This window comes from Dermacentor albipictus, chromosome 10 (genome assembly GCF_038994185.2).
Source record: "Dermacentor albipictus isolate Rhodes 1998 colony chromosome 10, USDA_Dalb.pri_finalv2, whole genome shotgun sequence".
In the NCBI taxonomy this organism is placed as follows: Eukaryota; Metazoa; Arthropoda; class Arachnida; order Ixodida; family Ixodidae; genus Dermacentor; species Dermacentor albipictus.
The window spans coordinates 61,364,484-61,378,678 of NC_091830.1; the positions used below are offsets into that span (position 1 = coordinate 61,364,484).

Genomic DNA, 14,195 nt, shown 5'->3' on the forward strand with positions numbered 1-14,195 from the left:
AAAAACGAGTTCTTCTGTCACACGTATTTAGATTGGAGCATCCGAGCTAAAGCTTCCTCTTAAGCTATGTTGCCTTGAATAATTCGGCATTTCCCTGTAAGGACAAATGGCCCCCTACATCATCATCTCCCTTTGCAACAAGCAACAGCTTTTCCCTTATGACTGTGCACTCCGTGCCGTTGCATGTTCGAATAAGCCTGTAGCAGATTTGCCGCCCATTTATTGACAAATACAAGTCCAGTTTATCCAACATGTATTTTTTATACATTACATAACTGCAAACAGCCCATTCACCTGCTTCGCATTGTCTTGTAAAATACAGGCGAATACAAATACAGACGTCACCAAGCTTCCAGTTTATCACGTTGCCTTCACATATCACAAACGGCTCCAGCCCTTGGTCTAGTGTCAACAAAGTGGGAAAAAGAAACAGCTTCGCATATAAACAGGCACACTCAGAAATCAAGTGACTAAACATGTGAGGTACGACACTGAATTTCATACAAAAGTGCCCTCAATGGAGTCTGGCGCTGGAATCATTTGTCAGCTATGGGGTTAATAAATAGTGCACGCATTCCAACTCGCTTTGCCGAGGGCTTAGCCACAAAGTCCTCGCGTAACAGCACTGATTTTGCTGCAGTGTTAAGTGGATCATCATGAAACTCGAGACAATCAAACTTGTGCATGTTGTAAAATTTGGGCAAGAGATGATAGCAACAGTCCATGAAGGCAATTTGATTTTAATGCTAGTTTGTCTCAAAGAGTATCTTCAAGACCTTGAAAGCATTAGAGAGAATTTTTTTGAAAGTTCATATATTGTTGCCATGTAATGGTGTTTCAGATACGTTACCACAGGCAATGAAATAAATTTATTCAACACTACTAAAGTCTGTAAAGGTGCAGCCTTGGCAGAGTTGGTTTTGCATAATTACAAACAGTGCATAACGGTAGATGAAAACATGGAAGACGTGTTATCGTCTCCCATTATGCGCTGTTCGTAACAATGCAAAACTAAAGTCTGCTCTGCAGGACCCAATGTCACACAGCATTAATGAAGTGTTGCTAGAAGCTGTGAACAAGCATTCTTAACAATCAGCGTTGGCAACTGAAAACTGTAGGTGCCATGGAGAACCCAACAGCTTGCAGATTTGCCTGTGAAGTCAAAAGCGTAGTGCATTACGACGATGAACTGTGGACGTAAGAAATAAAAGTGTACATGTGCTAGAGCATGAAGCAAGTGAAATGCAGCATACTGATCAGCATACTAATCATACTAATCAGCATACTGATTGAAAAATATAAATAGAGAGGGCTTGCAATAATACAAGTGCCAAAACGGCGCTTTTTTTTTTTTACTGGAAACTGCTAACACAGAAGGCGTGGCATATGACATGATAATGCTTGTGGGAACACAGTGCAAACTTGACTTTACGACAAGTAGTATTTTTTTTCTTTTCCATACAGCACTATGGGAAAAATAAACAGTGGAGTTTTATTAGTACTGCTACGTCATCCTAGGTACACAGAACGGAAGTACACACCTTTATTTTGCACAATCAAATAAATTATTTCAATGTACATACATGTGTTAAGTAGTAGATGATAATCTTCAGAAATGGGAGTCAGAGGATAGCATCTAACTAGTATGCCAAACATTCCCAAGATAACTTTGGAATTTTCTGTCCCAAATGCATCTTGACTCTTCATGCAGTACAAGTCTGCTGATTTGACCCTGTCTATAACAGAAAATCCGAATTATTTGGACTTTCCGGCTGTTTCTTGTAAACACACCAATTAGTACGACATGACATGGCTGTTAAATTAAAAACCACCGGTACCTTACGAGTGTGGCAGTAACAGCATTAGTGCAGAAGCAAAATGATCAGGCTAACAAGGCAGGTAGATGCACTGCAGTTAATCATAGCCGAGAAAAGAATGCCTACGTGTTGTAATTTCCTGTTCCACGTCTCATTTTCATTCAGTACGAAATGTGGAATGCAATGAATGCCATGGGAATCGCACATAAGCGGAAAGTGCTTCAAGTGTGACCTGCACACTACCATGTGCCTGACTGCGAATAAACGCGATTCTACGAACAAAGGTGTTCAAGATGCACCAATGCCGAACAATCACATGGTGATGGAGGGTGCGGGGTTTGCTCTACTCTGGAAATCCAGAAGTTTCCAAGCATTGCACCATTAGAATGAATCGACGAATACTACAGCTTCTGCACAGATTACGTGCGAGACGCAAAAGGTCGGGTGACTCAATCCTTCACGTTTTGACATGAAATGCTACAGCACAAATACACTGTTCTTGCTGCTTTGCACTTCGAGTAGGTTAAGATTAAGAAGCACTTCATGTAGTGGCTCCTTACAACCTTGATAAATACCCAAATCATGAATTTTACTTCGGCATGCAGGTCAGTCTGACAGCGCGCAGTCACGAACAGCAAGAACCTATACATAAAAAAAAAGAACAGAGTTGACGAGCTTCTAATGCGGTTCCACGTCGTCATGCTAAATACTTATGTCGGGAATCTACACGGCAGGCGATTTTAGACTTGCTATCTACTCATGAAAAGAGAGAAACGAGGACGAACAACATGGACTAGAGAAACTTGCAAACATTTCAACTGTCTACCTGCTACCGCTGAAAACACGCCGATACACAAGAAACTTGGTGATCAAAACACTACTGCGAGGATCACAATAATTGAAGGAGCCACGATTTCGGCTCCATCCAAAGTGTCCAGCCGCACAAACACAAGAGTATTTTTCATTTACATGCTGAAAGCAAGGACAAAAGAGGAACTTTAAAAATCGGCGTCACATTGGGATGCTTCATGCAACACTTTGGCATGTGGTGGCTATACCATCACATTTCTCCCTGTTTCAGCGAACAGTCATCCCCCTTCTGAAGAAAGCATCAAACATCCCTTTCAGTGCAGTGGCTTGGAACTTCCACGCAGCCAAAAGAAAGGGGGCAATAAAAAAATAAGTCGTATACGATTCCGTAACACAGGAACATAACAGCCAAGCATCACTTTAGGTTACAGACAATAGGAAGTTTTAGATATTGTGCACCCAAAGTTAGGAGACGCAGACCACCATGCTTACAAAAGAATGCAAAGGGCCTACAATGATGGTTGGGTCTTTGCGTACACAAAGTCGCTTCGCTATGCTGTTTCTAAAACTCTCTAATGAATGTATACGGCACAAGCAACTATATGACGTACAATTTGTGCTTAATTTTGCACTTGTAATATGAAATCACTCGGAAGACTGAGTCTGCACGCACAGACAATACACTTTCTGTTGGAGGAATGTTAACTGGCCTCCCCTTCTTGTGCAAGAGCACCGACTACCCTAATGTGCACCGACACGGGGAGGAAATGAATCCACGAGCAAGTCATCAACACTATTACTATTACAAAACATTTCTAAAGCATACACGCATCACACATTGCTGCTTCACAAAGCAGCAGGTACAAGCCAGTGGCGCAAAGAAATGAAACAACAGCATCACACCCTGTAATCTCTTTCAATACCAGATTCAGGAAGCCAACAAGAATGCTCTGATGCCAATTCACAGAGCTGTACTGGCCTGCACCAACAACACTTCATTCACCCAAAAGAGCATTTGCACTCTTCCTACATGCCCGTACCTGTTTACGAGTCACAACATTCAACTACAAAAACTATGGTTATTGTCTCAATTATTCCAGTGCATGCCATCCATTCGTGAACATCTGTGAAGCTGCTAGTATGAGTACCCTCCCACAGTTCAGTGTTTAGATTGCTACCATCTACCCTGCGACCCTCCTGAAAGATCTTTTGGCCAACACAAATATTCCTTGCACACTAAGCTGCCTGAACTGACACAAAGAGCGACTGTGACTGCAAGTGACACTTAAGCTCACAATATTGATCAGCATGGGCACACAGCCCCAAAGACTGCAGCATGCTTTTGTCAAGTAACGGGGAGTGTTACGTGCCGTAACACCACATTGCAGCAAGTTGCGGTGACACCGGCTCCCTGTAAGGCTTCTTCACAGGTGCTTTGAAGCTAGTTGAATGTCTTCTTTGAGCACGGCGGCTTGCTTTGGCATGAATACAAGTGTGGCGAGGATGTGCCCAGGCGCAGGTTCGCAACCCTGCATGGAATGTGGGTACCGGTGCAGAAATTTGTCGCATCAGTTGCTCAGGCTGCTGTCGTCGGAGCTGTCGTCATCCGCGGGACAGGGAGAAGTTGGAGCACCCGGGGGCGCTGGTGCATCAGGATTGCTACAAAGTGAGAAAGGAAAAAAAGAAGGGCAAAGGTAACTTAAGCACCAGGAGATGAGTAGCCTCAGCTGTTCATGTGAACACATTTTCTTGCAACTATGTGCGGTGGCGCCGAGATCACGCGCTTAAGCCATGTCATGCACGTCTCATGATTACTTTTTTGCTTACCATAACTGACAATGGTAAACTGTGTAGTTAGAAAACTTCCAATTTAATCCACACAGCACTAAGATGATGAAACCAAGCCATGCCAACACGTCCGTATGACTAATTTTGCTGCTTGCAACTAACAGTGATGGAGAGTACAGTTAAAAAACTTCTAATTAATGAGAAGAATCGGGGTAACTGAGAGGCTAACATTTTTTCTCAGTCACAACCATATGACCAATTGTCTTTTCCTACACTTGCATTTCTATTTTCCCTATTAATTATACATTAATTAACAATAGCAGTTAATTTTTCATTTATCATTTATCGGGCTTCGTCTATTTGGATCATACGGCTTTAATTTATTGCTTGATTATGGTGGCAGCCACAATTATTCGTTAAAGAAGTGTATGCAGGCTCCTTGGACAGAGCTAATCGAAACTTAATGTGATACTGTCATACCGATGACTGCATTTTGCAGAGAATCTGGAATAAGCTACCCAAGAAAATTAAGGTAGAGAGAAATTTTAAATGTGGTTCTAAGATATTTTATTTGAGAAATCAAGATTTGTAGATGGTTCTTCAACATGTATCCAATATGCTGGTTATATTTCCCATTATTTATTGCACTGCTGTGATAATGTACAAGCCTTTTTAGTGTTTCAGGACAGTGAATTAATTATTTATGTATTATATTGCTGACCTGTTTCATGCATGTTTCACCGGACTGGCCACTAGCGAATGTAGGCTATCGGTCCAGATAATCTGTATCCGTATCTTACGATATTGCCGTAAAGATTGACGATGATGAATCCTCAGACGGTGTTCTAACTATACACAGACGTGACATGCTGACAAGGCGCAGCATGTGAGGCAACTGCTGGCGGGTAGAAGGAACAGCGCCCTGGCAGCTATCGGGCGTCTAACAATGCTGGTGTGATAAGCTACCCGTGACGCTACAGGCGACACACCTCAATGGTGCATCAGAAGAGACCGACGGGAAACCGACGGCATTAATTAGTACTGTCTTGGAACATTAGACAACATTAGCTTGACGTTCACTGACCATTCTACTCAGAGCAGTGCATATGCACATCTCAGCAAGACCATTAGGGTGCTTGCAGTGGTGTGTGTGTAACACTCATGCCTGCAGCAGAAGGCAGAACACAGTTCTGGCTCTACTAGCGAGGTGACTGAGCATAGCGTTGACAATGTGTCAACTTCACTTCGTTGTTGTTGCGTCCAAACGCACTCCACGTCTCTAAAGGCCCTCCCATCTCCTGTGTGGGAGAACCACGCATGTGTCGTCGAGTTGAACAGCATCACAACAGCGTCGACCGCGTTGGTGGGTCTTGAGCGTCCGTAAAATTGCTATCGCAATAACACCATAGACGCAACATTTCATAGATGGGATAACCATAGCATACAGTACAGAGAGTAAACATCGGTGTAAGTAAATGTAGATGAAGGAAGGGCACCAGGAAAAAGAAAATGCCGGCAACTTACTCTAATATGCTGGGATCCACATTCTCTTGCCGCATCTTGATTTGAACAGCACCCAGAGGAATACCCTGAGTTCACGAGAAGGAACAGTAAGCAATGAAATCACCTGCCTATGGTTATCACATGCCTTAATGTGCAACATTCAACTAATGCTGTTTACAAATAGCCTCAAGTTACTTCTAAACTAAGCATAAGGAGAGTGTATTAGTCATACTTTGTCTTTGGCTACTGCACTACAAAAAATGCTTGTCCAATGGCAAAGTGGGATCAAGTGTAGGCCCGCATAGCTGCGCTGTTACATGTTGCATGGTCTGTTTAAGGGCACAAATCAAGAGTGTGCATGCAGGTCTTTTAAATCAATTTGGGGAAAAGTATGCAACTCTTCGTCACGCCGTTGAATGCATGTGGCCAAACTGCCCAGGATAACGTACGATCCGACTGCTGTCCAGTGTTTTTCGTGTGCTGATATATATCCACCTTGAAGTGTACCACCAACTCACCCAAGTTAGCCTTACCGCTCAATACAAGTTTTGTGCCTGCTATAAACCTACAAGATTTGCAGGGGTTTTCCTTCAAATAGGTTTATCACGATTAATAGGATGTCAACCTTTTTCAGCCTTGTTTATAGCCTATCTGTTGTTGGCAGGCAGAGCAGCAGGTGAACACAACCAAAGCAAGCCAAATGGTGCGTACTTTCCTCCCACATGTATTTTGAAAGTTTGCAAACATGTTTAGAGTGGTATACTATGTAGCCAGAGTCACTGAATAAAAAAAGTCCACAGGACTTTAGTGTATACAGTCGACCCTCAATATAACAAACACAGCTAAGTGAACTGCCGGATATAACAAAGCATATAAAATGTTTCTTGCTGATATCAGCCTGTGAGTATAACTAAAATAAGCAATTAACGAATTGAATATGATGAAGGTGTCTGATGTGACATTGTTAGAGCGAGGCTCAACTGCAATACGGTGCCCAAGCTGAACAGCCAGAAGGCTACACAGATGCAGACCACCTCAACAGCGATGCTGGCAAGATTTCGAGTCACTTACAAAGTTGAGCATCTTGAAGTACTTTGAAAACCTAGGATCCTTGGAGACCGTGTTTGTTGGTGCAGCTGGAGGCTGTGTTGCAGTGGCTGCTGCCTGGAGGGGTTCAGCTTCTGTGTCAGTTGTGGGACCATTTGCCTGCGACTGGTGTGACTGGCTCTGTCCAGCCGTGGCCTGCGTCGTACTCTGCTGGTCATTCACCTCTGGCTTTGCTTCAGTTGCACCAGCCGTTACATTCTCGAGGCCAGGAATCGAAGAAAGCTGAAAGCAGTGAACTTACTTCTCAGCAGCCACTCCAGATGAGCACACAATTCCCCAAACCATACAATTTCGTTCAACCACAGCCTCCTGTATCAAATGTGAGAGCATTTCATTGGCTAACCTACCACACTTTGGCCTGCCCATCTGACCTTGATACTATAACTGCCAACAGAAATAAGAAAATCTAGTTTCTCCAAGAAATCAAACCTGGACATGCAGCATGGTAAGCAAGTGCCTATCTTTGGTGCCACACCAATAGTTGAGGAGCATGGAATATGTGCAACAGTAGAGCCGAAGGGTACTGCAGGCGTTATCACAATATCGACAGGCATGCATGGGTCGCGTATGAAGGGTTAGAAGCTCTCCAGAGATGCGCGGTGCATTTAGCGGCAAAAGCGATGCAGCAAGATGGATGCACCGTCGTGCTCCACTCAGTTGGCTGCAGTGGAAGTTGAATTAAGTATGTGTGCTGTGCCAATGGCTCTCGCATAACTAACCACTTTCTTCTCTTGAGGGCAGACCGACCCCTGCTAGGAAGTAACCAAACTGCACCGTCGTGCACCGTCGTGCTCCACTCAGTTGGCTGCAGTGGAAGTTGAATTAAGTATGTGTGCTGTGCCAATGGCTCTCGCATAACTAACCACTTTCTTCTCTTGAGGGCAGACCGACCCCTGCTAGGAAGTAACCAAACTGTCACTATACATGTATGGACATTGTCGTGGCAGCGGATTCGTGCACATTTTACACCTGTCACTGCAAGCGAATGGTAAACGTTTGCCACGCGTGGGTATTGCTCTTCCACTGCCCACACTTGCCAATAAAGAGCAGCGGTGAAGCGTCAAATGAAGGTTGTTGCCACCCTGAAAGTGGCCCATAACCAGTGTCCGAAAAACTGGAACTCTGGAATTTATATAAGAGGCTCGGGCTATACGTAAGTAAAAAAAAATGAAGTAATAACTACCACTGGAGCTAAAGATTTCTCAGGCACTTTCATGCTGTCATTCTTCAGATAAACTTATAGCAGACTGGGCACTACTATACCTAGTAAACTACATATGACTTCGAACCTGGCACAGTTGATCATGGTTTGTGGTTTGAATTGAAAAATCCATCACTGGTCAACTTCACCGAGTACTGAGGCTGCTAATGCGACGAGGGTCCAGAGCATAGAGTTGCTTCACCAGCGTGCCAGCTCTTTGTCACACAAGTACTTTCAAACCATATTAAGGGGTCTCCTAAATGGTTTGGTGAATTTTTTAGGCATGTAGGGTACAGCTACAGTAAAACACCCATGCTACAATTTAAGTGAAGCGTATCATATTAAGAAGCAGCAGATTACAAATTACCCTCCCACCTAGTCATGCTTTTTCTCAACTTGTTTGCCGAGTGATCGGGGATAAGCTTCGCCTTCACAGGCTCTGCGTCATGATGTTACATTGTGTCGTCTACTTCTGGTTGTCTTGGAGCCAGCGCGCAAAGCCTCTCCCACCTCTATGCTATCTGCCTGGCCATCGATTCCGAGAGAGAGCTATCCAAGCAGTGTGCATTGCGAGCATCTTGCTGCAGCCCCAAGTGTGTCTGGTATTCCAGTAACCACAGGCGAGCTGGGAATTTTGACTAATGGGTGGAGACATAAAATAAAACCCCTCCATACTACTACCGCTTCACTGGGGAACTTAAGTGTAAACGTTCAATCAGGCTGCTCATGAGCCCATGAGCAGCCTGATTGGCCTGCACAGTCCAGCTACCTGGTGGCAAATAGCTTAACCAGCCAAACACAGAGCTAATATTTCTGTGACCAAGTGCAAAACATTTGATACGTTTAAAAAGACAACGTGCTCGTGATTAAGCTCTTGCCGTAAATTTGCCCCAGCAACAAGGTAGAACACAATTGGTTACTGCTATTTTAGCTCTGTGTTCGGTCGAGCTCTGTGCCACCAAGGCTGCACCATGCAGGCCGTTCACATTTACGCCTCCACTCATCCGGCGAAACGCCCAGTCAGTTTGCGGTTGCATTTACCCAAATGCCAGACACGCTACAACTCTTTATTATTGTAGTAATCCTGCGGCGTGAAGGCCACAAATGCACAGACCCTGGCACTGATCGGAAACCAACAGCCTGATGCGCTGCAGCCACTCCACTAGTCTGTAGCCTTGCAGAGGGACACTATGTCGCAGCTTGACACGGCGCCGATCGCTAGAGTTGCAGTGCACAATGTAACAAGGACGATCCGTAGTGCTCAGGAAAAAGAAGCTGGAGACCAACTCTGACCGTACAGCTCGCATCAACACGGAGAATGTTGCAAGACAAGCAGACGTCACTTGCTGTGTGCTGGAAGTGGTTGAGTGTAGAGATAAACTGTTGTGTATTCTCTTTCTGTAATTTTTCTTTTCTACAGAAACAAATTAACCAACATTCCAACTATAACGAACAGCATTTGTTCACCATAAAGTTAGACAAATCCATGACGTGCCCTGGGTAGCCGATTGGTTAGCTCGCCCTACAGACGTCAGATGGAGGACACGCGTCAATATTGGTGGGGCAGCTGAAAACTCAAGGGAGGGGCGCCGCTGCGATTGGTAGCGATGTACATATTCAAAACCTTATAATAAATTACATGCATTAGGTGGAGCACTTAGATGCATAACTTAATGATCAGAAGGACCTACCCTAACGACTCAGTACGTTTTTACAAAATCGTCAAAATCGTTTTAGGGTCTCTTTAAGTCTATGCAGATTAATCTCAAGGCGAATCCAACCTATACATGCGACCGGGATGTTGAAATCACGTGAATGATTAAAATAAACCTGATGCCATTTTCACACACGCAGTTTCGATGATCTTGAAGATAAATCTGCACTATACCCTGTCGAACATAATCGAAGCACGAAGATTGAGCAAGTAGGGCAGCACAGAAGTCAAACATACTTAATAATGACTCGTAGCAGTGCTTATTCTGCATCGACCCAAGGGCGGTTGACGGCGCCCACGTTAATAGGGGTATAAACAATCGAGCACAATGCATTGATTACGTTACAAATATATTAATAGATTACAATAAAACCTGTTGAAACGCGCTGCTCGATAAACTTACTTTCGCCTCTAAGATGCACATAGATGCTTCCAGTCGCTGTATTCTGACGAGTAGGTCTTCCAGTTTCTCATCACAGACAGTTGCAAAATGATTGAGAAACGAAGTCGTCCTTGTTAGGAAATAGTTGAGAAAAGCTAGAGTCCGCTTCTGTTGGATCGGTGGGACCTGCAACGGAACAGAGTAAATGATGATCGGAATTAAGAAACTACAAACAAGAACTGGCGTAAACCATCGTCACAGTTATATATGCGAAACATCAGATATACAACATCGTATTAAAGGCTTAGAAATAGGAAGCAGTGCGATGAAAATCGCTACAATGTCAAACGTAAGCGTCCTATGCACATTCAGACACGAAACCACTTCGGAAATACACCCACACTTTCACTCCAATGACTTGTGTTCACAACGCTACAACGCTATTCATAACGAACAAACCTCAACTGAGTTAAATTAGTATATAAGTGAAATGGGAGCCTTCTTAACTTTCCCTTTCTTGAAATTTAAAGCTCTCAATTAATTTACCTTGGTATAATCAACGCCGTGCCCGATAATCGGCAGCCCATCGTCGTCCATGTTGCACACGACAGGCTCGCATGCACTGTTGCTGATTCTTAAATCGGTTTAAGTGCTTTAAATTAAATACTGGCAAACAATTACTAAATAAGTTTTATCAAAAATTAAAGCAAACAATACTAACAAGCTTTTGGAAAGGTAACTTTTGCTTCTGTGGAAAAAAAAAACGCACACAAATGTGACAGCTGCGGGGCTGCACGTAATGGCGGTTAGCAGTTGATGGGGTCTCTTTTTGACATTCAATCATTTTCTGAGCGTGTTACGCTTAATTGCGGACGTTCGGTGGGGCGCACGATCGCCGTGAGCGTGTAGGCGGTGGCACAGAGCGCGGATATAGCGTCGCCATGGACGACGCAAGCGGAATGCCATCGCTGCAAGCGGTCGTCCAAGCCATCCACGCGCTCTACAGACAGCCAGACACCACGGGCAAGGAGAAAGCATCGGTCTGGCTCGGGGAACTGCAGAGATCCGTAAGTTTTGTAAGTTTCGTGTGTCAAACTTTCGCCCATGCTCTTGCGATACCAACGGGACTCATTGTGCGTAGTGGTTGGATTGGCCTCTCTCGACAAAGGCGCCGAAGCGATGTCATGTGTAGCACAGAAGCTGACGATGTGCAATGATAGAAGTCGTGAAGCAGGCGAAGCTCTTTCAGATGACGATGAGGGTTTTGTAGTGTGTCGAAGCTTTTTTCCTTTGCCCCCTATTGGCATTTGACTGCGCTCCGCTGCGCACCGTCGAAGGCGCGTTTCTGATCACAGCTCCTAAACCTATCACCCCCTGACCGACCGGTTTTTTTGACGTTTTTGGATCACGTTTCGCCCTGCGAAGTCGTGCGTCGCGTGTCAGCCTACTTCTCGCTGCCTTCCACGTTTGCCCGTCGACACTTTACGTCTTCCCGACGTCTCAGAAATGCCCGACTGTGGAACCGATTGTCTCCTCGCAGTATCGCCACTGCGTGCCATGCGTTGTTTTGCCCTCGCGATTCGTGTCCGTACTGCTTCGACGCGTTGTTCATCTCATCTACACGAATTCGAGGAGTAAACGCGACTCGATGGCGCTGAGTACGCTTAGCACACGAATGTCTAGCCGAGAACTCGTGTAGAGCACCATCGAGATCTCTTCTTTTGCGTTCAATCGTGTCCGATTTTTCCGCTAAAGTCTCTGCAGCTGTTGGCTTTGTAGGTGACGTTAGATGTAGTAGTAAACGAAAAAAAAAAAGCATACCGTGGTACCTATTCAGCTGCGTCGTTCCGACCGCATAGATTCGAACTCAGGTACACGTGTTGTTGTGGACTTGAGTGTTTTGATCGGCCACCAATGCCTGTTTTGTTATTGTTTCATCACACACTTTTAAGTTGAGCGAATCGTGTTTTGGCTCTGTATCTAGGTGCACAACCATAGAGAAGTAGCAGAACTGCTGCTGTTAATTGACGTTTGTCTTGTGACGCAATTAGCATTACGAAACTTTTGTTTTTCAGCCGAAGAAGAAGGAGTGCATATTGTAAATACGTGATGAAACGGGGGAAAAAGGGCGAGGGGGAGTTGTGTCAGAGAAACGGGAGGGAAACGGGTTGAGCATTGTTGTTCTTTTTAGAGGGCGCCACGCATCATTAGGATTCCTACAGTGGCCATTTGGAGGCAACGGGCTGGTTCGGCTAAGTTGAGTCATTTGAGCTGCTGTCGGTGTAATTTTCTCCATTATGTGTGTCAGTGTGAGCGACGTCTTCCGGCCTGCTTTGTCTAAGTCGGTAGTTTTTCAAACTGGCTGCAGGGTGTGAAACCTTCGGCAAATGAAGCTTATTAGGAATATCTTACTTTTCTTTAGTCATTCACGTTCTTCTAGCTTATGCTGTTCGCCCTGCACCAGGCTGTTTAGTATGGACATACTGTATCTTGCATGTGTCCAAGTGTTCTTAACTAACTTTTGAAGCTACTTCTATGTCTTGTTTTTGTTTTAGTCCTGTTCCAAGGTGTCTGTTCTGCTAGTGGATTAGTCTGCCTGTCGCCATCGTAGTGCTACAGCTGTCCCGCCTGAGTCCACTTCTCTAAAACCCTTGTATATTTAAGCAGCCGCAACACCCTTTAAAAGACGTTGCCTCCTCTTTTCCCTTGGTTGACATTGGTTAACTGTTGTCATGAGGTTGCTTGCAGTTCTGTTTACTTCTGCCATTCTTTTTGATGAAAAAGAGGAGATAAGCACTTTTGCAATTTTTAAGCAGCACTTTTAAAGTTGTTTTCTGTTGAATGTGGCACCTTTCCTTGTTCCGGTTTGATCCTGCATCCCGAGTGAGGAGATGCAGGATATCTATGTACGCAGGCCTTGTTGAGTTTCATGCGCAGGGGAAAAAAGACAAATAAAACTAATAAAGAAATTACAAAAATAAGCAGCATGTCATAGAGGGGCAGTTTCTGTGCCATAGTATTTTATCCACACAATTTCAGCCTGCACCCTGACAACGCTGGCAGTACAGGGGCAAGTGTTTTTTCCTTGACATCAGTAACGCCATCACTGTGGGAGCACTTCTCGACGTCTTGATTCCTCTGCGGCATGACCCTCCGGTGGGCCGGCCATTTGTCGTACTATTTCTCTGCTGCGCCGTGGCTCCCCTGGTAATTCACCAGGAAGTCGTGCTCCTTTATAAAACTTTCTCAATGTGGACAGAGATGGCTTCACAATATGCCAGGCCAGAATGAACAATAATTCTTCATCTCTGTTGATTTCGAGCGAAGATGTCGCTTTCTCGCTGCACAGGACAATCGCATGGACAAGGCAGTCTCTGCTACTTGCACTTCATGTGATTGTAGCGAGCCAGCAAAACCAGCGCACCACTATGCGGTAGCGAAACTACTGAAACGCGGAAGCACGGGTGCTGCCGATGTCGAACCAAAACTAAACCTTTTGACCGCCTGCATCGTTGTCAAGTGCAAGTTCAGTTGCTTCTTTTTTCTGCAAATCGGATATAGCTGGACAAGTAGCATTTGTTTCCCCGTCTTTTTCACTTATGTGATGCAGTTATCTTTTTATTACAAATGGTTGAGTATTAGTGACAGAACTATAATAATGAGTGCCTTCGTAAAAAAACTAGTACCTGAATGTCGTGGTGGAGTCGCAAATCCTGTCCTGCAATCACCTCAATTTCTTGATTATTAAATCTCTGTTCGTGATAACATTCCTTTAGTGTCCCTTTAAGCACTGTTCGAAGAAAAAAATAGTTTACGATTAGCAATGGGCTGTTACTGGGTCAATGTGTTCAGTGCATCTAAAATCATTAGTTA

The 14,195-nt window shown here is 44.5% G+C and overlaps 2 protein-coding genes across 3 annotated transcripts in view; one reads left to right on the forward strand and one right to left on the reverse strand.

Annotated features, from left to right (window-relative positions):
- Nucleotides 1–202: 202 nt before the first annotated feature.
- CCDC53 (Coiled-coil domain containing 53) lies at nucleotides 203–10,942 on the reverse strand. The gene is made up of 5 exons (XM_065444487.2): nucleotides 10,869–10,942; nucleotides 10,344–10,508; nucleotides 6,990–7,247; nucleotides 5,940–6,004; nucleotides 203–4,286 (listed from the first exon to the last, which is right to left on the reverse strand). Exons 1-5 carry the CDS (start codon nucleotides 10,917–10,919, stop codon nucleotides 4,196–4,198), a joined length of 630 nt encoding a protein of 209 aa, XP_065300559.2. The 5' UTR covers nucleotides 10,920–10,942; the 3' UTR covers nucleotides 203–4,195.
- Nucleotides 10,943–11,093: 151 nt separating this feature from the next.
- Nucleotides 11,094–14,195, forward strand: part of Tnpo-SR (transportin 3) — a 57,206-nt gene continuing 54,104 nt past the window's right edge. Inside the window, exon 1 of one of the 2 annotated variants that reach the window (XM_065444485.2) lies at nucleotides 11,094–11,398. In XM_065444485.2, coding sequence (XP_065300557.1) covers nucleotides 11,264–11,398 — 135 coding nt within the window. In that variant the 5' untranslated portion in view covers nucleotides 11,094–11,263. The remainder of the gene's footprint in view (nucleotides 11,399–14,195) is intronic. The other variant, XM_065444486.2, reaches the window with a different exon arrangement.

Coding starts and splice junctions, on each gene's coding strand:
- CCDC53 (XM_065444487.2), bottom strand. CDS start 10,919: ATGGACGACGATGGGCTGCCGATTATCGGGCACGGCGTTGATTATACC. Junction 7,248..10,343: donor TGTGCATCTTAGAGGCGAAA/GTAAGTTTATCG, acceptor CACTGCTTTCAG/CTTTCTTCGATTCCTGGCCT. Junction 6,005..6,989: donor ACTTCAAGATGCTCAACTTT/GTAAGTGACTCG, acceptor TCGTGAACTCAG/GGTATTCCTCTGGGTGCTGT.